Here is a 24670-nt window from a genome sequence, read left to right as displayed (position 1 = left end):
AATACACCCAGAACAAGTCTTAAAATTATCCCATATACATATCTCTGGTTCAGAATTCAGTTTTAATATGTTACTGTTAACTAATGTGGAATGCAAAGATTGTCCAACTGATTGTTGAGTAGCATGTGTTTGCCTTGAAAAATTTAGTTAACCCCACCAGAGGCAGGAACCTGCCACACATTTGTCTCATCAGCCAAAGTTGAAGTGATATTTAAAATAATGATTATGTGAGGACACATTACAAAAATCTCAGTAAAAATTGTCTATACTTGAAAGACCTTGTACTGTCATAAAACATACACAAACATGGACAGCTGCTTGACTGTCTTCCACTCATACTGACTCACGTTCCACAGTATCTCCTCCCCCTTCACTTTCTGAAATATCAAGCCTCACTTTTCTCTTCTGGCATTTGGTCTATTACTTGTTCCTAGAAATTATTTTCCTCTTGTCTTATTGCTTTGTCCTCCTTTCTGCTTTCATTTGTGTCACTGATGTTTACTCCTTCCACTGTAACCCCCCCCCCCCCCCCCCATTTTTCTCCACAAGTTATTCTTTCCATTTCCTCTTGAGTCTCTGCAGCAAGAAGTGTTGTTCATATGTAGTTTATTTACTTCATACCATTCATCACTAATTTTTTTGTAAGAATAAGTATTCCACTTTGCTGAATATTTTTTGTCACTTTTTTGTCCATATATCTTTGCATCTGTAATATCTTACCACCATTATGAACAGCTTATCATTACATTCATACTCCATGCTGTCTTCGCAACTCCTAATTTATTTCATTAGAGTCAAAGAAGAAACTTGTGATATTATGAAATCATGTCCCTTATGCTAGCCTGCACTTTCTCTGTTGGTTGAAATACATGTCTTCATAGTATGTAGCATTTACCTTTAAGTCCTTATTTATGTCAGGGGTAGATACCTGATTAGTCTTAACTTCTCAAACATGAATCATGTACCATGATTTATCATGGTTCTCCTGTCGCTGGCACCTGTAACAAATAAAGAAAGAATAAATGTAGAAATAATATACTTCAAATATAATTAACGAGATATTGAAAGCATATTCGTTCAGGCTACACTCATGAGCAATTTAGTTGAGATAGCTGTTATTAAGAGAATGAGTTCCTTTCACTGTAGTGAATGGAATAGGTGGGCATATTGTCAGACCTTATGCGGACCTTCGGTGTGACAGACAATGCAGGATAGGCAGTTGCACTGACTTGTATCTTAGCCTTTACAGATTGTGGCTGCCCAAAGCATGGAATTCTCCACCTATGATGCCATGCAGGTGCTTGGCTTTTTTATCACCACAGTGTGTACCAGAAGGATTTGAATTAGGGGAAAACTACCACCAGCAAAGTCAACTGCCTTGGGAAGCAGTGTGTTGAAAAATTGACTATTGCAGGTTGTAATAGATGATACACAGAAGTCAGTGCACCCACGTGTAACTTTTTCTCTAAAAAAGACACAGTACACGAATATTAGCATGGTCACAGGATCATTACCATTGGCCACTCAAAGCGTGAGAATGAAAAATGTTGCCTGCACTCACTGGAACACACTGATGGGAATATACAAATACATCAAAAAACCGTATGAGATGATGCATCCGATTTACCAGTAGGGTATCATTTAGGCAGTGGTGGTGGTGGTGGTGGTGGTCTTCTTCTTTGTGTAAGGGATGTTTACAGAGGATGAATCAAGTCCCTGATAGGTCTGCTACTGCCTCTCACCATCAAACAATACAGAATCCTTCCGGCCAGCATAAGAATCTGTTGGTGCTCCTATAGCTGAGCAGTAACTTTATTGAGAAAATGCACTTCTCCATCATTCTGAAATTGTGCCAGAATGGTTTGAAGAACACTTTATGAAATAAGTCCTGTTGAGCAAGTCTTCATCACCATCAAGCGAGTTGTTTTCATAACTTACAGGAATGAAGACTGGTACCATCATCGACAATCACCATTATTTCTACAGGTGAAAACTCCATCATTTTCAAGGTACAAATAAAACATGAAATCACTGTGCATGACAACCTCCATTGGTGGACCTACTTCAATCGGGAAGCAAAAAAATGACATGCAGAAAGACAACATGTACTGTAAACTAGCGCCACCACATAACCAAAGATGACCAATGCCAGATGTTGCCAACAGTGAAATATTAATTAACAGCAGGTGAGCAATCAATGTTAATTCTGTCCCGCTGTTGTTTGACTTGGAAAAGTGTGAGGTACAAGGCACAACTGAAGCAAAAACTCCCTCTTTGATTTATTTCCTTGTCTGGCAGTGCGCAGTGAACAAGTGTCAGTGACAGTCCCATTGTAATAGTTTGTGATTTTTAAGAAGTTTGGTAACCCAAATCCATGACTGAAACACAACAGCTCATCTTGTACATATTGTTTTTATTTTTTTAGCTCATAGCTTTTGTAGTGTAGCTTGGTCCCACCTGCAACGCTACAGTTGCATAGTAGTGTAACCACGTGTAGCCGCATTTGCTTATTGGTTAGCATGCAGATAACTAGTGACAGTAGCAGCCTCATTATTTTCCAGTAGCTTGTGTTTGTGCTTTTAAGAATTTGGTAAAGCAAATTGATGAAAATAGGGCTCATCTGTATTGATCGTTTTCATTCAAATTTTAGTGTTAAGATGGAAAAGGACCCCCTCATGAACGATGGACCTTGCCGTTGGTGGGGAGGCTTGAGTGCCTCAATGATACTGATATACATACCGTAGGTGCAACCACAACGGAAGGGTATCTGTTGAGAGGCCAGACAAACATGTGGTTCCTGAAGAGGGGCAGCAGCCTTTTCAGTAGTTGCAGGGGCAACCAAAACGGCCTTGCTGTTGTGGTACTACGAACGGCTGAAAGCAAGTGGAAACTACAGCCGTAATTTTTCCCGAGGGCATTCAGCTTTACTGTATGATTAAATGATGATGGCATCCTCTTGGGTAAAATATTCCGGAGGCAAAATAGTCCCCCATTCGGATCTCCAGGTGGGGACTACTCAGGACGTCGTTATCAGGAGAAAGAAAACTGGCATTCTACGGATCGGAGTGTGGAATGTCAGATCCCTTAATCGGGCAGGTAGGTTAGAAAATTTAAAAAGGGAAATGGATTGGTTAAAGTTAGATACAGTTGGAATTAGTGAAGTTCGGTGGCAGGAGGAACAAGACTTTTGGTCAGGTGAATACAGGGTTATAAATACAAAATCAAATAGGGGTAATGCAGGAGTAGCTTTAATAATGAATAGGAAAATAGGAGTGCGGGTAAGCTACTAGAAACAGCATAGTGAACGCATTATTGTGGCCAAGATAGACTCGAAGCCCACACCTACTACAGTAGTACAAGTTTATATGCCAACTAGCTCTGCAGATGATGAAGAAATTGATGAAATGTATGATGAGATAAAAGAAATTATTCAGGTAGTGAAGGGAGACGAAAATTTAATAGTCATGGGCGACTGGAATTCGACAGTAGGAAAAGGAAGAGAAGGAAACGTAGTAGGTGAATATGGATTGGGGCTAAGAAATGAAAGAGGAAGCCGCCTGGTAGAATTTTGCACAGACCATAACTTAGTCATAGCTAACACTTGGTTCAAGAATCATGGAGGAAGGTTGTATACATGGAAGAACCCTGGAGATACTAGAAGGTTTCAGATAGATTATATAATGGTAAGACAGAGATTTAGGAACCAGGTTTTAAATTGTAAGACATTTCCAGAGCAGATGTGGACTCTGACCACAATCTATTTGTTATGAACTGTAGATTAAAACTGAAGAAACTGCAAAAAGGTGGGAATTTAAGGAGATGGGACCTGGATAAACTGACTACCGTATTTACTCGAATCTAAGCCGCACCTGAAAAATGAGACTCGACATAAAGGAAAAAAAATTCCTGAATCTAAGCCGCACGTGAAATTTGAGACTCGAAATTCAAGGGGAGAGAAAAGTTTCAGGCCGCACCTCCAAATCAAAAAAAGGTTGGTCCATTGTAATACGAGACACAATTTAGGTCGAATGAATGACGATATAGCTACAGTAGTTTGGTTCGAGTTGTAAGCTTAGCAGTTAAGCTTTACCAGGTAGCCATTGCTATGCGTCAGGCCCTCCGTCCGTATTTATACGGGTACCCCTTCCTTTTTCACGTGCTTCGTCTGGTTTGAATCGATTGCTTATTTTGCTTTGATCTGATCAGTGCCGTTCTCTTTGTTATATGTGTTTACATCACGCTAAGCTGAATATGCATTACTGTACTGTGTCACGCATTGTTTGTTGCATTCTGATAGTGCGTGTTTACGGCCTGTCGTCGCTTGCGGCATGGCTTGCTTTTGTGCGCGCCACCGCCGCTTACAATTAAAAAAAAAAGAGAGAGGAATCGTCTCATTAGCGAAACAATGGTGAGAGACTGCTATTTGTTGTTACTTACACTGCTGCTTTCTTTGATAATTATTAACAAGAACCAAATAATAGACTGCGTATGATAGTACATGTTCTGAACGAGAGTTAGGCGAAAAATTTTTTCCGTTTGAAAGTCTTTGCGGCCGCTTCTTTAGTACATCAAACTCTGCACAGAAATTAGAGTCATCTTAAGATTTAAAAATCTAGTCAGTTGCCGTGCTTCATTTCTGACTGTATCACTATTAGGCGTAAGAATAATACGAATATAAACAGGACACGATATGTATATTCTTCCGCGTTTGCTGTTGTCTCACTCTAGTTTCGTAGTTTATTAGGCAGACAGGATTTAAATGAGATAGCAGTAAACATGAAAGAATACATGGCAAAATGTTTCTTTCCTTTCTTATGGTGAAGAGAATACTGCATGTGATTCACATTTTGTCAGGTTCCTATTAGCAACCATCTCTTCTCACAGGTGGAAAAAAATTCAGAACATAGAGTTGGCCATATTGACAAACATCCCAAACAGTCTTGCCAGTCGGATTTTTGTAGTACATTGAAATTCTGCTACATTCGAAGATGAACAATACAGAATTTGTATTTACTTCGATGGATAATGTATGAAAATGCAGTGGTCGAAACTCAGGGCGGAGAAAGAAAGCTCGTCTTCCACCTTTTTTTTAATTTATTTACTGACGCAGAGGTTTTGGCGTCAGTATTTATCTTTGACCCTACAAAGCATGCCTGTGTAGCGCTACATATTTTCGACGGCAGAAGTTAGTTGTGGCGGCACCTACCAACATTTTTCAGAACTTCCGCTTGCTTTGCACTCGATTCTAAGCCACAGGCGGTTTTTTGGATTACAAAAACCAGAAGAAAAGTGTGGCTTAGGTTCGAGTAAATACGGTAAACCAGAGGTTGTACAGAGTTTCAGGGAGAGCATAAGGGAACATTTGACAGGAATGGGGGAAAGAAATACAGTAGAAGAAGAATGGGTAGCTTTGAGGGATGAAATAGTGAAGGCAGCAGAGGATCAAGTAGGTAAAAAGACAAGGGCTAGTAGAAATCCTTGGGTAACAGAAGAGATACTGAATTTAATTGATGAAAGGAGAAAATATAAAAATGCAGTAAATGAAGCAAGCAAAAAGAAATACAAACGTCTCAAAAATGAGATCGGCAGGAAGTGCAAAATGTCTAAGCAGGGATGGCTAGAAGACAAATGTAAGGATGTATTGGCTTATCTCATTAGGGGTAAGATGGATACTGCCTACAGGAAAATTAAAGAGACCTTTGGAGAAAAGAGAACCACTTGCATGACTATCAAGAGCTCAGATGGAAACCCAGTTCTAAGCTAAGAAGGGAAAGCAGAAAGGTGGAAGGAGTATATAGAGGGCCTATACAGGGGCGATGTTCTTGAGAACAATATTATGGAAATGGAAGAGAATGTAGATGAAGATGAAATGGGAGATATGATACTGCGTGAAGAGTTTGACAGAGCACTGAAAGACCTAAGTCGAAACAAGGCCCCGGGAGTAGACAACATTCCATTAGAACTACTGGCAGCCTTGGGAGAGCCAGTCCTGGCAAAACTACCATCTGGTGAGCAAGATGTATGAGGCACGCAAAATTCCCTCAGACTTCAAGAAGAATATAATAATTCCAATCCCAAAGAAAACAGGTGTTGACAGATGTGAAAATTACCGAACTATCAGTTTAATAAGTCACAGCTGCAAAATACTAACAAGAATTCTTTACAGTCGAATGGAAAAACTGGTAGAAGCCGACCTCGGAGAAGATCAGTTTGGATTCCGTAGAAATGTGAGGCAATACTGACCGTACGACTTATCTTAGAAGAAAGATTAAGGAAAGGCAAACCTACATTTCTAGCATTTGTAGACTTAGAGAAACCTTTTGACAATGTTGACTGGAATACTTTCTTTCAAATTCTGAAGGCGGCAGGGGTAAAATACAGGGAGCGAAAGGCTATTTACAGTTTGTACTGAAAGCAGATGGCAGTTATAAGAGTCGAGGGACATGAAAGGGAAGCAGTGGTTGGGAAGGGAGTGAGACAGGGTTGTAGCCTTTGGCCTGCCCGATGCTATTCAATCTGTATATTTAGCAAGCAGTAAAGGAAACAAAAGAAAAGTTCGGAGTAGGTATTAAAATCCATGGAGAAGAAATAAAAACTTTGAGGTTCGCCGATGACATTATAATTCTGTCAGAGACAGCAAAGGACTTGGAAGAGCAGTTGAACGGAGTGGACAGTGTCTTGAAAGGAGGATATAAGATGAACATCAACAAAAGCAAAACGAGGATAATGGAATGAAGTTGAATTAAGTCAGGTGATGCTGAGGGAATTAGATTAGGAAATGAGACACTTAAAGTAGTAAAGGAGGTTTGCTTTTTAGGGAGCAAAATAACTGATGATGGTCGAAGTATAGAGGATATAAAATGTAGACTGGCAATGGCAAGGAAAGCTTTTCTAAATAATAGAAATTTGTTAACATCGAGTATTAATTTAAGTGTCAGGATGTCGTTTCTGAAAGTATTTGTATGGAGTGTAGCCATGTATGGAAGTGAAACATGGACGATAAATAGTTTGGACAAGAAGAGAATAGAAGCTTCCGAAATGTGGTGCTACAGAAGAATGCTGAAGATTAGATGGGTAGATCACATAACTAATGAGGAGGTATTGAATAGAATTGGGGCGAAGAGAAGTTTGTGGCACAACTAGACTAGAAGAAGGGACCAGTTAGTAGGACATGTTCTGAGGCATCAAGAGATCACAAATTTAGCATTGGAGGGCAGCGTGGAGGGTAAAAATCGTAGAGGGAGACCAAGAGATGAATACACTAAGCAGATTCAGAAGGATGTAGGCTGCAGTAGGTACTGGGAGATGAAGGAGCTTGCACAGGATAGAGTGGCATGGGGAGCTGCATCAAACCAGTCTCAGGACTGAAGACCACAACAACAACAACATGGAAAAGGAGTAGGCTTGCTGTGTGGGGAAGCAGGAAGAGTTGCCACAAATCACAAACAGCTGAAAATAATATTGGCCATGTTACCCATGTGCAGGCTGCTGCCTTGGGATGTAGTGTCAAAGGAGAAATGGGGGCATTGCATAGGCCACTTTAAGAGTTGTTCATTTTGCTCATGGTCTCCGCTACTGAGGCACCTTCCAGTGTACCCAGCACAGGAAACTGATCACCTTGGTTTGAGGGGCAGGTTGTAACATAATTGCATTGCTCACTGTGAAGTGTGAATGTGGGTACTGGCCACCTGGCCTCTTACATTCGCCCTAAGACTGGACGCTCCTTTAGCAGGGTGCAAGCAGGTGCATGGATGGAGGGATTTTCTATTTATCAATAGTGCCAATGTTAGGCGTGTTCTGGAGCCATGTGGAATGTGCATATTTTTGGCCTTGTATCTACAAACTAGTGAGACTTAATTTACAGTGTTAGTATAAAGACAAGATTAGCAGTTGCAATATCGTTGTAGCTACTGAAGTTAATAAATCCATCAAGAAGGCTAGGAGAGCTCTAAACTGGAAAGAGCAGATAAGCAGTTGTTAGAGATCAATGAATGAAGCATACAACTTCCACTACTATACGAGCATCAGATGTTGTCAAGAAATGGAGAAAACCCTGGTCGTATATACAATCGCTAAACAAATCAAAGGCTTTTCAATCACTCATCAACTATTTTGGTGTGGAAATAGAAGTCAGCAAAAGGAAAGCTGAAGTTTTAAATTCAACCTTAAAAAATTCTTCACTTCAGAGGGTGATGGAGACATACCACAGTTTTGCCACCTCATAAACACCTATATTTTGACAAAAGAAATAGGTAGCCCTTGCACTAAAAAGTGGATGAAAGAGTTGAAAATAAATATGTTTCCATGTTCAGATGAAAGTCCAGTTTGGCATTGGCCCCCTCACCCACTGCAAAGTCCCAAACAACCAGAAAATGTGCAGGTGACTCCCGTGTGTAAGAAAAGTAAAAGCTCGTTTACCCTTCTTATACATAGTAGTCACAAAATTACATACCAATATCCTTAATCTCAGTTTGCTATGGAATTCTTGAGCATCATTCATGCCAAACTTAGCTTGACTTTTTCTCCTATGGCACCGTGTGAGTTATGAATAAAGAGAAAGACAGATTTAATATTGCTAGAGTTTTGGAAAGCATTTGACACTGTGCAACACTGCAGATAACTTTTAACGAAGGACAAAGCATATGGAATAACTTCTCAGGTATATAATTTGAAGACTTTTTAAGTAGTAGAACCCAATACCCACCATAGTAGTAGAAGTTTATATGCCATCTAGTTCCACAGTTGATGGAGAGATTGAAAGAATGTATAGTATGATGAGATAAAGTAAATTATTCAGATAGTTAGGGGGGGGGGGGGGGGGAGGATTTAACTGTGATGATGGGTAGCTGGAATTAAATTATATGAAAATTTAAAAGAACACGGGCTGAAGGAAAGGAATGAAAGACATAACCGTCTCAGAGAATTTTGTGCAGACCATGATTTAGTTTGACTAAATCCATGCCCAACTGTTTGGAGACGGTGTGTGTGTGAAATGGCCAGCATGATGCCTGGGACATTTGCAGTACAAGCCGACATCCTATAGCTTTGTAGTATAATATCTTAAACAATACTTCAAAAAATAAATATAAATATAGCTTTGTAGTATAATATCTTAAACAATACTTCAAAAAATAAATATAAGTTTTTACACAGAAACAATAGCTTAATAGAAATTATAATATTTCCTTCAGAAGGAGTGTAATTACATGACACCTAAACGTAGATATTGTCAATAAAAAATATAATTACAAGAATAAATGCTCCATTTGAACAAATTTCTGATAGGAAAATACCTACAACTCTAAAATTTAGTAGTTTCGAAAGCATTGTGGTAGATGCAATGCCACTTTACACTCCACGCATTACCACATGATTTTGCTTCACTCTTTGTGTTTCGTGCAAACTTTACAAGTTCTTGTAGGATCTTTTGCACTGAGTTGACATAGTTTTGGAAACGAGCCCAATATTTCCTATGAAGTTGAATAGGTGTTTCTCCTAATGATGATTTTTTTTTTTTTTTTAACTCCAGAAATAGACATTTTTTTAACATTACCTTTGCTATTCAAAGTAATCAGCAAATATTTCTTTCCTCTAACTATAAATTGTTTTTTGGATAATGTATATATTTAATAGAACAATATTTGGCAATATAAAAAAAGTTGGGCCCAACTTGTGACTCTTGATGTTTACATTTGGTTCAAATTTGTTTGCACGAGTCAGACTTGTCAAAGTACAGCATGGGGTTTGAGAATCATAATGGAAGGTTGTGTACATGGAAGAGACATGGGGACACTGGAAGGTTTCATATTGATTATATGATGGTTAGACACAGATTTGGAAATAAGACATTTCCAGTGGTAGATGTGGACCCTGACCACAATTTGTTGGTTATGAACTGCAGATTGAAACTGCAGAAATTGAAAAAATTAGGAAATTGAGGAGGTGGGACTTGTTTCAATTGAAGGAACCAGGGGTTATTGAGAATTTGAGAGGGAACTTTAGGCACCATCAGATTGAAGTAGTGGAAAGAGAATAAAAGGTGAATGGGTAGCTTTGAGTGATGGAATGGGGAAGGCAGGTGGGGAGGTAAAATGACAAGGCATTGTAGAAATCCTTGGATTACACAGGAGATATTGACTTTTAATTCATGAAAGGAGAAAATATAAAAATGCAGCAAATTAAGAATTCAAAAGGGAATACAGACTTTTCAAAAATGAGATAGGCAGAAAGTGTAAAATGGCTAGAGGACAACTGCAAGGCTGTAGAAGCTTGCATAATGAGAGGAAAGATAAATGTTGCCAGTAGGATAAGAGAAGCAGTTGAATGAGCATCAAGTGCTAAGATGGCACACCATTATTAAGCAGAGAAGGAAAAGTTGAAAGGTGGAAGATATATATGGAGAGTCTATGTAAGCAAAACAAATTAGCAACATTACGGAAAGTTTCTGAAGAAGAGAAATTCGTTAACATTGAGTATAGATTTAAGTGTCAGGAAGTCGTTTCTGAAAGTATTTGTATGGAGTGTAGCCATGTATGGTATTGAAACATGGACAATAAATAGTTTGGACAAGAAGAGAATAGAAGCTTTTGAAATGTGGTGCTACAGAAGAATGCTGAAGATTAGATGGGTAGATCACATAACTAATGAGGAGGTATTGAATAGAATTGGGGAGAAGAGGAGTTTGTGGCACAACTTGACAAGAAGAAGGGACTGTTTGGTAGGACATGTTCTGAGGCATCAAGGGATCACAAATTTAGCATTGGAGGGCAGCATGGGGGTAAACATCGTAGAGGGAGACCAAGGGATGAATACACTAAGCAGATTCAGAAGGATGTAGGTTGCAGTAAGTACTGGGAGATGAAGAAGCTTGCACAGGATAGAGTAGCATGGAGAGCTGCATCAAACCAGCCTCAGGACTGAAGACCACAACAACAACAATTACAGAAAGAGGAGCGGAAGTAGGTGAATATGAGAATGAGGATATGATGCTACAAGAAGAATTTGATCAAATTACTTAAGTGGAAACAGAATTGCATCAGAATTATTGAGATTCTTTGGGGAGCCAGCATAAAAAAATTATTCCGCCACTTGAGAAAAGAGAGAGGTGAAATATCCTTATCTTTCAGGGAGAATGTGTTAATTCCAATTCCAAAGAAGACAGGTGCTAATAAGTGTGAATATTACCGAACCATCAGTTTGATGAGTCATAGTCGCAAAATATTGACATGAATTATTTATAGATGAATGGAAAAACTTGCAGAAGCTGACCTCATAGAAAATAGTTCAGAGAAACTTAGGAATGTGTGAGGTCATACTGACAATATGCTTATCCTAGAAGGGAAGCAAATCTAAGCCTACAGCATATGTATGTTTAAAGAAATTCTGAATGCAGCAGGGTTAATGTACAGGCAACAAAGGGTTAGACTACAGTTGTCAGTGTCAAAGATCGTAAAAGGGACGCCATAATTGAGGAATGTGTTCCCACTGTTATTCAATTTGTACATTGAGAAAGCTGTGAAGGATACCAAGGAGAAATTTGGAAAGGATATTAATGATGAGGGAGAAGAAATAAAAATCATAACGACACTAAAAGTAGTACATAATATTTGCTATTTGGGCAGCAAAATGACTGATGATGATGGCCAAAGTGGAGAGTGTGTAAAAAGCAGATTGGAAATAGCAAGAAAAGTGTTTTTGAAAAGTAGAAATTTGTTAGTATCTAATATCAATCTAAGTCATATAAAGTCTTTCCAGAAAGTATCTGTCTGGAGAATATGTACATAGAGAAGTGAAATATACACGAGAATAGAAGTTTTTGAAATTTAGTGCTATAGAAGAATGCTCAGGATTGTATAGGTAGCCCGAATAACTAACAAGGAGATAATGAACAGAATTGGGGAAAAAAGAAGTTTATTGCACAATGAGATTAAAAAAAAGAGATCAGTTGGTAGGATACACCCTAAGGCATCAAAGAGTTGTCAATTTGGTAATGGAAGGAAGTGTGGGAGTTAAAAATTGTGGAGAAAGACCAAGGGATGAATACAAAGAGCAGGTTCAAATGAATTAAGGTCACAGTAGTAGTGTGGGGATGAAGAGGTCTGCACAGAATCGACTGGTATGGGGATCTGCACCAAAACATTCTTCAGAGGGAAGATGATAACAACAACAACAACATGTCTTGCGGATGCTGAGTGCTCATTGGAGACAAAGATATCATCAGGAGGAAGACATTGAAGCAATTCAGATGCATGGTGCTAGATTTGTGAGCAGTTGGTTTAATGAACAGAGGAATATTACGGAAATGTTCTGTGAACTTAAATGGAAATACCTACAGGGAAGGGGGGGGGGGGGGGGAGAGAGAGAAGACATTCTTTTTGCAAAAAATTATTGAGAAACTTTAAAGAAGTGGCCATCATTAGAAACTGAAGAAAAATTCTACTGCCATCAATGTACATATCATACAACAACTGCAAAAGAGCTCATATGGAAGCATGCAGCCTATAATTTCTCCCTCGTCCATTTGTGAGTGGAACAGTAAAGGGAAAGATTAGCTGCATGATGCTTGAAAACTCTGTTATGTAGAGGCAGATGAAGTTACTTGTTAATTTAATCTCCTTGATAACACTATCCCAAATGGAAGGGTACACCAGAATCTCTTTGTTGTTGTACTCCATCAGATGACAATGCAATGTTCTGCAATTGCAGATTTGCTCATCTGTTGTACATGTATGATGCTTATGTTCTATATAATGGGACCTCCATAGTGCTGATCATCTGACCAATGCATGGCATACCACAACTTCATAGGAGATGGCAGACACCTTGTTAAGTCAACCGACATGATTTTTGTAGTCACTTTTCCATCACCTCTTTAGCAACACATCAGTTTTAGTTGTAAAGCTGAAAATCTTAATGAGTGCTGGATTGTGCTTGCTCAACAAATGTACAAAATACCACAATTTTGGTTTCACTTTTTGACGCATTCATAATCCTCAGAGTCCTATTGTTGGTACGATGACCTGTTTCTTAACTTCATAAGATAAGCCAGGTTGGTACTTGGCAGAATTCATCAGATAAATTGTAAAGTAGTTCAAGCACAACTGTTCAGAGTTATGCATGAAGACTCAACACCAGGCATAACAAGTTCTCAAGACAAAATGATTACTTGTGGAACAGTACATTGTTCGTATTAAGACCAAACATCACAAAAAAATACTGTCTTGCAGAATTTTCTCAAAGGAAGTCCCACAGAAGTCCCACAACAATATTTCACTCAGCACACTCATTAACGAAGATCAATGTGTCCAACAATCAACTGTTCCAGTGGCAATGAAGGTTCAACATCCCTCCGAATCACAACAAAATTTAGTCAAATATTCATCAACCTGAATTAAAGAAAACACTTGTAAGTTCCTAGGCATCGAAACTACTGATTTTTCATGGACTCTGGTAGGCGTATTTTCACAGACATGTTACACATAACCATTTCATGAGTAATTACCAGGAGCAAACCTGACATCAATGTTAATCGTTTATTCACTACTGGAACTTTCACACAGATAGCATGAAGTTACTTGCTGGTCACAGACTGACTATTTTGGGTGATGTCTGACTATTTAAAGACTGGTGTATGAATAAATTATTATTCAGGAACTGTATGATGACTTGAAAAATTGCTAGGGTAGATTTTACTATTCAGGATGGACTACAAGTATTGATAAAAATTTTGTTTTTTGAAATATGTGGTGGTATAGACAATCAGAAAAGCTCATGAAACCATTTTGTATGTCCACATTAAAAATATCCTGTTTATGAGTAAAAATACAATACTGAAAATATGGTAAATTGTGCAAAAATCTGAACTTATGGGTTACTGTAATTGATTAATGAAGTATGCCACCTTGTGCAGAAAAATTAGTATAATGGCAAAGAGTGGAATCTAACAAGCACAAGGGCAAAATATGCAATGGAAAATGGGCCTACTTCTGAAATTTGATGTTAGTTATTTTGTAAGTTAATTATTGTCCCAGGATTTTAACTATGTTACTGGAAAGTCGTAATGCCAGTCTTTACAATGAGTGGTGTCATCATTATCAAATCAATTTATTAGCTGAAAATGTTATGTACTATTATAGATTCTCTAATTAACCATAATTTCTGGTAAACATGGTTTGGAATAATATAATTAATTTTGTTTGAATCAGGTAATCTGAGAGGACAGTTGTAATAATGAGATCTGATGTAAATAACAAACGGATAGACTCGTGCCTACATCACGCATGCATATTACAGAAAACTGGAACCAAATAACACTTAGAAATAGAAAAGAAGAAAAATAATTATTAGTAGTAGTACAGTTCTAACTAAAACAGATGGGAGATGCCAGCCTGATTTTCTCAGCCTATCTTAAGCAAACCAAGATCATTCTTCACAACCCCTAAAAGGGCTCTAATCCTAGATGGTGGTGTGGAAACACTTTACACTGTGTTCTCTCAGAAAATGTACATCCTTTTGGAAGCCACATGTTATTATCATCTCTCACCTGGAGCTCTGCCGTACAGAACTTGCATTTTGTTTATGGATCAGCGATTTTCATACTGAGAAGAAAAATAATTATTAGTAGTAGTACACTTGTAACTAAAACAGATGGGAGATGCCGGCCTGATTTTCTCAGCCTATCTTAAGCAAACCAAGATCATTCTTCACAACCCCTAAAAGGGCTCTAATCCTAGATGATGGTCTGGAAACACTTTACACTGTGTTCTCTCAGAAAATGTACAGTCCTTTTGGAAGCCACATGTTATCATCATCTCTCACCTGGAGCTCTGCTGTGCAGAACTTGCATTTTGTTTATGGATCAGTGATTTTCATACTGAGTGGGGTAATACATTACCACAATAACCATGTGCATGCATTGTCGTGACAATTCATAGGGCAACAGACATTTGATTTGTCTTTCACTATAACCCCTCTGGTGAAAGGCAACTGCAAGAGGGGTATAATAATAACTACACTTAGCTCAAAAGCCTGGTGCAAGTCTTTGGATTGTGTGCTACTTTGGTAACCTGCATTTCTTTCACTTACCTCAGTAGGCCTAGCAAGGAAAGGGGACCTATTGTTTAACATGGAAACTGATCCATGTGCCATTCGTGGAAAATATTCATATCATTGAGAGGTGAAGGCTGGGTTAAAGTCAAAAGTGGAATATTCTGTCAACCAACCAGGACTCTTCAGTTACTAGGCATGTGCTTTATGATTAGACCCCCAAGCCTGACAGACAAGGTGTGAAGTATGCCTTTATGCTGAGATAGAGCCAACTATTACCTTGAATATACAAGTCAGTGAGAGTTGGTTTTCTGCAAACAGCATGTCTCAATTTACCATCATTCTTCCTCTTGACCAAGACATAAAAGAAGGGAAGGCAACCATCCCTTTCACCTCCTTAGTAATTCAAAAGGTTAGTTGTATTGAAGTGAGATGTTATAAACAGCTGTGGAAATTCTTATTGCTACAAGTCCAAATAATAAAAGCCCAGAACTTCATGGCAGATCAAATCTGTGTGCCAGACCAAGATTCAGAGTAGGGAGATCTGAGTTCGAGTTCGACCACGAGTCTTGGTCCAGCGCACAGTTCTAATATGCCAGGAAGTTTCATATTAGTGCACATGCAGAGTGAAAATTTCATTCTGGAAACAAAAGTACCATCTACATGTCTAAAAAAGCATGCAGGTTTCAATCCCACTGACTCCAGAACACATTACTTAAAATCTTCCGTGAGAAACACAACAATAGCTAATAAAGGGTTCCTCTTCAGAACTGTATCTGACTGCTCATAGAAACTGTATCTGAGTAAAACAAAATTGGAAATCAACACATGTCAAAATAGGTTAGTTAATTCAACATAAAATGAAACCCCAATTAACCATAATGAATCCAACAAGAGTTTGAGTGAAGAGAAACAGAGACCACATCAAAACTTACAAATAAATTACAGTTAGTCAAAATCAGTCCCTGTAATCACTCTGAAATGTACCAAATTATTTATGGGGCATATACACTGCCCTACTAGTGAGCTCAATAGAGTAACAAGGTGTGCTGCATGATATGTCTGAATTCCTATATTACTGACAATAGCCCTATTCTTTCCTTATGAATCTTCAGAAGGCCATATAATTTAGAAGGGGCAGCATAATATAAATTCTGACTTTTGATAACACACACACACACACACACACACACACACACACACACACACACACTTATGCTTTATAGGGTAGTGGGTGGTCAAACAATGCCAGTGCTCCATTTTGTCAGGTGGACTAAGTTGGGATGGGGGTTGTGTTGGGTGGAGTGGGTAGAGGGACTGAGGATGGTAGCTAGCAACTGGGAAGCAGGAAGCCAATTTGCTGGCTAGAAATGTGAGAGGGTGGGGTGACAGGTACAAAGGCTAGGCATACGATGCACAGATGTCGGAGTCAGTGGGGAGCAGTGCCCACTGAATGTGACGTGAAGATGTGAATTGGGTGACGTTGGCAGAACAGAGGCAGGGAAAAGGTTGAGTGGAAGACTTTGAGACAGTGGGCTATGTGAGAGCTCTCTCCAAGCCACTAACTGCCCACACTCAATCCCCATACCCACTTCACCCAATGCAATACTGACCACAGCCAAGTCCACCTGCCAAAAATGCAGCACCAGCACAGTTCGTCCAGTCGGCACCGTGTAGGGACATGGGTGTGCCCTCTCTGGTGTGTGTGTGTGTGTGTGGCACAGTTCGTCCAGTCAGCACCATATAGGGACATGGGTGTGCCCTCTCTGCTGTGTGTGTGTGTGTGTGTGTGTGTGTGTGTGTGTGTGTGTGTGTGTGTGTGTTTTATTCTATCTTGGAAAAAGGATTACTCCAGAAGTGAGCAAGTTTTCTTCTTTTTGTGTGTGCCTACCAATGACTCAATGCTTCTGCTTTTTGTTGAGTTGTCTCCTGTAATCTGTAAGTTATTTGAACATTTGATATGCCATGATAGGGTCAAGTTTTACATCAGGTGAGTTGTGTGCACCATGGGTCCAGCGTAAGCAATCTTTGAATTGGGGCCCGATGACCAGGATGAGTGTGTGAGAAGAAGTTGAATATTATGTGTCTTGTGGTATTCATATCACAGCATGTTGCTCCAATTGCCAGGGTCAGAGTAAGTTACACACTACTTGGTGGGTGTCTCTCATTTAATTTATAAGGAGAATACATGTTGTAACATGAGAGTAAAAGTAAAGAACAAAAATGTACTCATAATGGACAGCTATTTAACATGGGGAAACCATGTCGTTTTCTTTGTACGTAAGTTAAGATTCTTTAGATAATGACATGAGGGCACAGGGTTTTTTTTTCATAATTTTGGTATTTTTTATATATGCTTTAGAAAATCAGACAGCTGATTCTTCTGACCAAAATTATAATCCAAAACTTAATGCAGTTTTTATCTTAAAGTAATGTGAATCCTAATTAAAATAATGTAGCACATGTAATGCTGAACAAATATATTTTTGTGTGCAAAAGTGCTGTAGGGTATATGGCATAAATATGCTCTAAGACAGTAAGAGGGCTGAGAAAAAGCAAATTTGAGAAGAGAGAGAGAGGGGAGGGGGGGGGGGGGGGTGGATGGCCAGAAGGAACCATGAAAGTTATGGTTAAAGAGACTACAAACTTCTGTGCTGCTTTATGGGAACTGAGTATATAAATGGTTATGTTAAAAAGAAACATCTGTGTGAAGCCTGTTGTTCAAATTCAGGAAACTTGTTCTGGGAAAGGGATGGTCTAAGTACTTGCACAGTTGTATGAAAGGTGAAGGCCATCATTTAGATAAAATATGAATCTAATGCATTTCATGGAAAAACTACACATGCTTATTACTCTACAAGAAGGAAGAGATTACTAGGAAGAGAGTCAACTTATAATCTATAAAATCGGTTTCAGCAGTTACCAGAAGTGTACAGGCTGAAAAAGTATCCAGCAACAAAAAATCCTAATAAATAATGCATATTTTATACATAATCTTTGAAATTTTATTAATAACAAATTAAAATCATCTAGTTGATAACCTGCAGGACATTGTAAAACTGAGAATGTACACGTTTGTAGAAACAAACCTTGACTACCTGCTGTGAGATGATATTTGTCTGTCACTGTGTTCCGCAGTAAACTGATGGGGCATTGGTCTTCTTTGAAAATGGGGTGATGTTTCATTTGATTCAGTGCTGGAGTCAACCCTGTATATCTCTGCAAAAGTTGGAGAACACATTAGTACCCAGGAGTTTCTTGATCTATTGCAACTAAAAAGACAGCAAAGTTTACATAATTTCTATTAACGTTTGAAAATCTGGCACGGAATACAGTTATGGTATGTTTATTATGGCAAATCAACAAATAGAAGATGCATTGAACAGCAGATTGGCAGATTGCGCACAGAAAAGGATATCCAGATATCCTCCCCTCCCCCTCTCTCTGCCCCCCCCTTCACACACACACACACACACACACACACACACACACACACACACACACACACACACAAACTCAAAACAGCAATAGCATCTCCAGAGAACATATCCTATCCTTATAACATAGAGGACCCCTTATGTGTTTTGGATGTACTGATGTCAGCTTCATATTCTAGACTCATGGCAAGGAAAGCATTTCATCATTGTAGGAGTACCTCAACACTCAAATGTTACTCACCCAAGTCCTTCTCAGCTTAATGCCCAATCAATCACTGCTGCTCACCCCACTCCAGCAGCTCCATGAAACCTTCCTCCATATCAAACGCACCACTACTAGCTTTGTATTCACCACTGTCCCATATTCTATTTCAAGACAGTCCTCCTCCTACAGTTTTGCTACCCATGGGTGCCTTAATGGAAGTGAGTAGCATAAGTTATTTGAATATGCTGAGATCTTACCAAGGAATAGATTTATTCACTAATTAAATGAATGTGATCATTTATATCAGCTGGAATCCATGAAGTCAACTGTGAAGTGTGTAAACCAAAGATACATATTTTACTGTCAGTAATTAGGAGGCCAGTGCCAAAGAGAAGGTGATATTAAAGCAGTAGGTTTTGACCAGAGGGATGGGGGTGGTAAATGATAATACCAAAAGTACAAAGAAATCTAAATTTTAGTTAAAAAAAAGAAAAGAAAAGAAAAAGGAAAACTGTGTGATGATCACTGCAGCTTAAAAGAAGATAAATGTACTCAAGAGCAATTACGATTTTATAACAATAAAGAAATATGAGTAGAGCAAATAGTACACTTAGTTTAACATGCTGAAGGACAGAAAAAAATTGTATTAGAAAAGGATTTAAGACCATGTTTGACTTTATCACTCTGCCTGAAGACAAACAATTAATCAAGAGTAGCAAATAAGTGAGTATCAACCCCAAAATTCAAAACTGTGGAACTTTGAGTAATTTGAAACAGTTCTGGCATATGGATTCAGAAGAAATAGGGTTCATATCCTATCAGGTCCCTTGACCTATGTTTTACGCGGTTTGCCTGAAGTGATTAAGATATATGCCACGATGGCTTCTTTAAAAAGTACTTGGTTAATTTCCTTCCCAGCTTGTATTACTCACCTAATGACTTCATCATCGATAAGAAACTAAACCCAGATCTTCCTTTTTTTTTAATACTTGAAAATTCATTTCTTTACTCATTGTGTTACATAGATTCCATCAAGAGGGATAACACTCAATGATGTGCAAAGAGTGAAAATGTACATTACCTCAGACATGCAGCAATGATAATTTTGTAACAATTATTAAAGGTTGTCAGCTTATTTTTTATTTCAGTATCACTTACTACATTCTTCTTCACACTAAAGAAAGTGACAAATTAGTATGTCACAGAAATAGCTTAAAAGATTACTTTCAAAACACAAAATTGGTCTTGATTTCTGCATCACAGTCTGTTGCAAGTGGGGAAAATTTCCTTCAATAAATTATATAACTTATACTAAACTATGATTTAGTACATATAGGTTATTAGTGCACTAATTATCAAATAGAAGACGTTCCGAACATTAGATAGAAAAACAACAGGCATAAAATTATAGTGACATAAGGCATGAAATCTCATTATAGATCAACAATCATTTTGTTCAGCACTTAAATAATCATGATAAGATCTTGATTGCACAGTTGTTTTATTTGACATAGCTTCACGCATTTAAGTGTGTTCACTGTTACTGGATTCTGTGATACAGTGAAGTAACAAAAAATAAGGACTATAAACCAGAAATATTAATTTGAATAAACAAAGAAATTTCCCTGAGTTGAAGAAATTAACGCCTTGCTTCTGGGTATCACACTACACTAAAGCAGACAGCACTTGCATTGGGAAACAATTATTATTACAGAAGCAGATGAAATTCATTTCCCCCCCTCCCCACAATCTTCCCAAGGCCTCGATATGTTGTGTACTCCTTGACTTGCCTTCAAAGCCGTTCCACCTCTCTAAGAGTCTGAGATCTGCTGCTTTGTGCATATAAGGGTACCTCACAGTCAGTAGCTTTAACTTCTGATAGTGATGGCAGTGACAGCTGTTGAATTCTCAAAAATTTTAACTCAGTTGGCTTAGCTTTACAGCTAGGAGGTTTGTATTCAGTCAAGCTTCTGTAGGAGTCTCTGAAGAAACACAAACATTAATCTTTTTCACAGATGGTAATCAGAGGATGCACAAGAATTATTTTGTTCTATAAAATTTTTATTTTGCCTTTGCTATTCTTGTTTTGACTTTCTTGTATCTCATATTGGTGCCTATTTAAAATCACAGGCACATCTGACTTCCTATTTCATATCTCTTTTGCACTATTCACATTTATCTTTATTTTTTCCACTGGTAAACCACACTCACTTTGCCTTTTTAACATTTGTCATCATACTGTATTGTTCACAGATGTTCTTTAGTTTCTCCAAACTATTGTCAATTGTCTTCTCATCTTAAACTAATAATTGGCAAATTGTATACTCCATTATTTCCATTTCTCATTTTTATTTGGTGTGCTGTGAAGCTAAAATTGTATTCTTTGATCATAGTGCTGTACAAAATTGAGAGACAGACAACAAGTAAAATTGGAAAGAGGGAACTTGATCAGTTTGGAATGCAGTGCTATAAAAGGATGTTCAACATTAAAGATGAGAATAAACACTGTGATCTGGAGCATTTTAAGGAGATTAGGGAAGCAAATAAGAAGGCCCAAGCTGTTGCAGTATGTATTAAGGCTCCAGAAGCTGCTAACTAACCTGATAACATAGGAAGTTGTAGGATGATGAGAACTGCAGGGGGAGACAAAGACTGGTCTTTTTCTTACATCCATCTTCTGATGGGTATTGTGTCAGCAGCTGTATATTTATGGCAATACTGATAATACATTCAGCTTTGTGTATTAGTTTTTATTTGTTTGTAACCAGTTTCGGTGGTACAATCCACTGTCTTTGGGCACCTCTACAACTCATGATGATCATGTTTTCAATAAGAGAACACTGTCATCCTTCTAGTAAAGTGTGCTAAGACATTCATGTATGTAGATTATTAGATATACTTCTGAAGTGTATTGTCAGATACAGTGACTGTGTTAGAGGTTTGTTGGCCAGCACAAGACTGTATGACCTATGATATAAGCCAGATCATAATAACAGGCATAAAATTATAGTGACATAAGGCATGAAACCTCATTATAGACCAACAATCATTTTGTTCAGCACTTAAATAATCATGATAAGATCTTGATTGCACAGTTGTTTTATTTGACATTGCTTCACGCATTTAAGTGTGTTCACTGTTTACTATTAATATATAATCTCTATTTGAGTCTTAAATGGTCAGTGTGCACCTTAGTAATGCTAACAAGCCCCACAATTTCAACAGTGTTAGGCTACATGCAGTCAATTACTATTATTAGTACTTGTATTCCTAGAGTGGTTCTAAGTTCTTGTGTTTTGAATGTATTCCAGGCACAGATCCAAATTTCCAAAAATAATAACACTTGATGAACAGTTAGTGATAGTTTTTTGTTTAAAAAGGGGGTGGTAGGCATAATATGTGGGGCCTCTTACAAGAAGTGTTATGGTGTTTTCTCATTGAAAATGTGATCACCATGAGTTGTCTAGGGGCCTGAACATGGCAGATCCTATCACTAAAATCAATCACAAATAAATAAAAACCAAATCATACAGCTGAAGGTATTCTCAATAAAGCTGTAAAGACTAGCATGTCTGTGTAGTTTATTTACGACTTTGAATGTAGAAGTTACACATAAAAGACTGTTGTGATTGGCAAACTTTTGGAGCCAGTGGCTCCTTCTTCATGCAGAAGGGTTGAAGGGGAAGGAAGAAGGGTGAAGAAAAAGGACTGGAGAGGGCTAGGAAAAGGGGTAGATTTCGAGAAAGTCACCCAGAACAGCGGGTCAGGGGAGACTTACTGTATGAGATGGAAAGACTGATTAAATGTAGAAGATATGTCAAGATCCTTAGCAGAGGTTAAGATGCAATTCAGAACAGCATTAAATCAATTTATTGCTGATGACTACTCTTAATTGCAACTCCTTGTTTATCATAAATTAAATGTTTTTGTAAAAAGATAATAAGTAGTTGAACAATATCTGGCATTCATTCTGTTGAAATAGGTTTTATCAGTCATGAGGATTAGGATGAGATTTGAAATGGACATGTTACTATAAGAGCCGAGTACTGTACTCATATGGCTGAAAGTTTCATGTCTGACCATAACTAAAACAACATGTGAGTAGTCTTACTTTGATACATTATGTACTGAGGGATAAGACACTAAAGTGGAAAAAATATTGTGTTCCAAGTTGAAGGGATGACTGCTGTGATGTCACATGTACTGTTTTTTGTTGGCAGATTTAGTGTAAAGTGTAAAAATGGTTGTCAAGGGGATGGAGTGGACATGAAGCACATGCATGGGATTCAGAAATGAGAATTTGGCATGGGTAAAGGTAGTAAGCATTTCAATAACAATTGACATTTGAACATTATTTTGAATCCATATAGTGAAAATATCATAATTCTATGGATTGGAGCATGAAATGTCAGATCCCTTAATCGGGCAGATAGGTTAGAAAATTTAAAACGGGAAATGGATAGGTTAAAGTTAGATATAGTGGAAATTAGTGAAGTTCGGAGACAGGAGGAACAAGACTTCTGGTCAGGTGAATACAGGGTTATAAACACAAAATCAAATAGGGGTAGTGCAGGAGTAGGTTTAATAATGAATAGGAATGCGGGTAAGCTACTACAAACAGCATAGGGAACACATTATTGTGGCCAAGATGGACACGAAGCCCACGCCTACCACAGTAGTACAAGTTTATATGCTAACTAGCTCTGCAGATGATGAAGAAATTGATGAAATGTATGATGAGATAAAAGAAATTATTCAGGTAGTGAAGGGAGATGAAAATTTAATAGTCATGGGTGACTGGAATTCGTCAGTAGGAAAAGGGAGAGAAGGAAACATAGTAGGTGAATATGGATTGGGGGTAAGAAATGAAAGAGGAAGCCGCCTGGTAGAATTTTGCGCAGAGCATAACTTAATCATAGCTAACACTTGGTTTAAGAACCATGAAAGAAGGTTGTATATGTGGAAGAACCCTGGAGATACTAAAAGGTATCAGATAGATTATATAATGGTAAGACAGAGATTTAGGAACCAGGTTTTAAATTGTAAGACATTTCTAGGGGCAGATGTGGACTCTGACCACAATCTATTTGTTATGAACTGTAGATTAAAACTGAAGAAATGGCAAAAAGTTGGGAATTTAAGGAGATGGGACCTGGATAAACTGAAAGAACCAGAGATTGTACAGAGTTTCAGGGAGATCATAAAGGAACAATTGACAGGAATGGGGGAAAGAAATACAGTAGAAGAAGAATGGGTAGCTTTGAGGGATGAAATAGTGAAGGCAGCAGAAGATCAAATAGGTAAAAAGAAGAGGGCTAGTAGAAACCCTTGGGTAACAGAAGAAATATTGAATTTAATTGATGAAAGGAGAAAATATAAAAATGCAGTAAATGAAGCAGGCAAAAAAGAATACAAATGTCTCAAAAATGATTTTTTTTTTGCCCTGTGTGCGACTTAATGTGTACTATGTATGATGAGTAGCAATCTATCTTTTCATACAAAGTGTACAACTTTGCTTCTGACATTTGCCAATAGGTGGCGACAGTGGTAAGTATCAGTGAAAAGAAACAGATCGCAGACATCAGGCAGTTAGCTTGGACCTCAGTCAACATAACCTCATCTAAACATTAGTCGATTTGTGTATGAATCATAAAGTTATTCTTGATTGAAAATGTCAGTTTATGAGCCTAATTCTCGTCATTTGTGGGAGGTGATACTGTTTTGTTTCAGTATGAAGAGCACAGCAGCTAAGTCTCATCGAATGCTCTCAGGTACGTATGGTAAGGATGCTATTAGTGAAAGAACATGTTGTGGGTGGTTTCAACACTTCAAGAACGGTGATTTTAATATTGTAGACCAGTATAGCGGTGGAAGAGAGAATGTTTTCGAAGATGCAGAATTGGAGACATTGCTGAGTAAGACTCGCATCAAACTCAAGAAGATTTGGCACGATTAGTGGGACAGACACAACAAGCCATTTCAA

The 24670-nt window shown here is 38.1% G+C and overlaps 1 protein-coding gene across 1 annotated transcript in view; it reads right to left on the bottom strand.

Annotated features, from left to right (window-relative positions):
- Positions 1 to 539: 539 nt before the first annotated feature.
- Positions 540 to 24670, bottom strand: part of LOC124598405 (Down syndrome cell adhesion molecule-like protein Dscam2) — a 701156-nt gene continuing 677025 nt past the window's right edge. The window contains exons 35-36 of the mRNA XM_047135998.1: positions 18144 to 18264; positions 540 to 998 (exon numbers count right to left, since the gene is read on the bottom strand). Coding sequence (XP_046991954.1) covers positions 947 to 998; positions 18144 to 18264 — 173 coding nt within the window. The 3' untranslated portion in view covers positions 540 to 946. The remainder of the gene's footprint in view (positions 999 to 18143; positions 18265 to 24670) is intronic.

Source organism: Schistocerca americana, chromosome 1, assembly GCF_021461395.2.
Source record: "Schistocerca americana isolate TAMUIC-IGC-003095 chromosome 1, iqSchAmer2.1, whole genome shotgun sequence".
Taxonomy (NCBI): Eukaryota; Metazoa; Arthropoda; class Insecta; order Orthoptera; family Acrididae; genus Schistocerca; species Schistocerca americana.
Note: the sequence above shows the minus strand (reverse complement) of the source record. Positions and strands in the feature narration are given on the sequence as shown.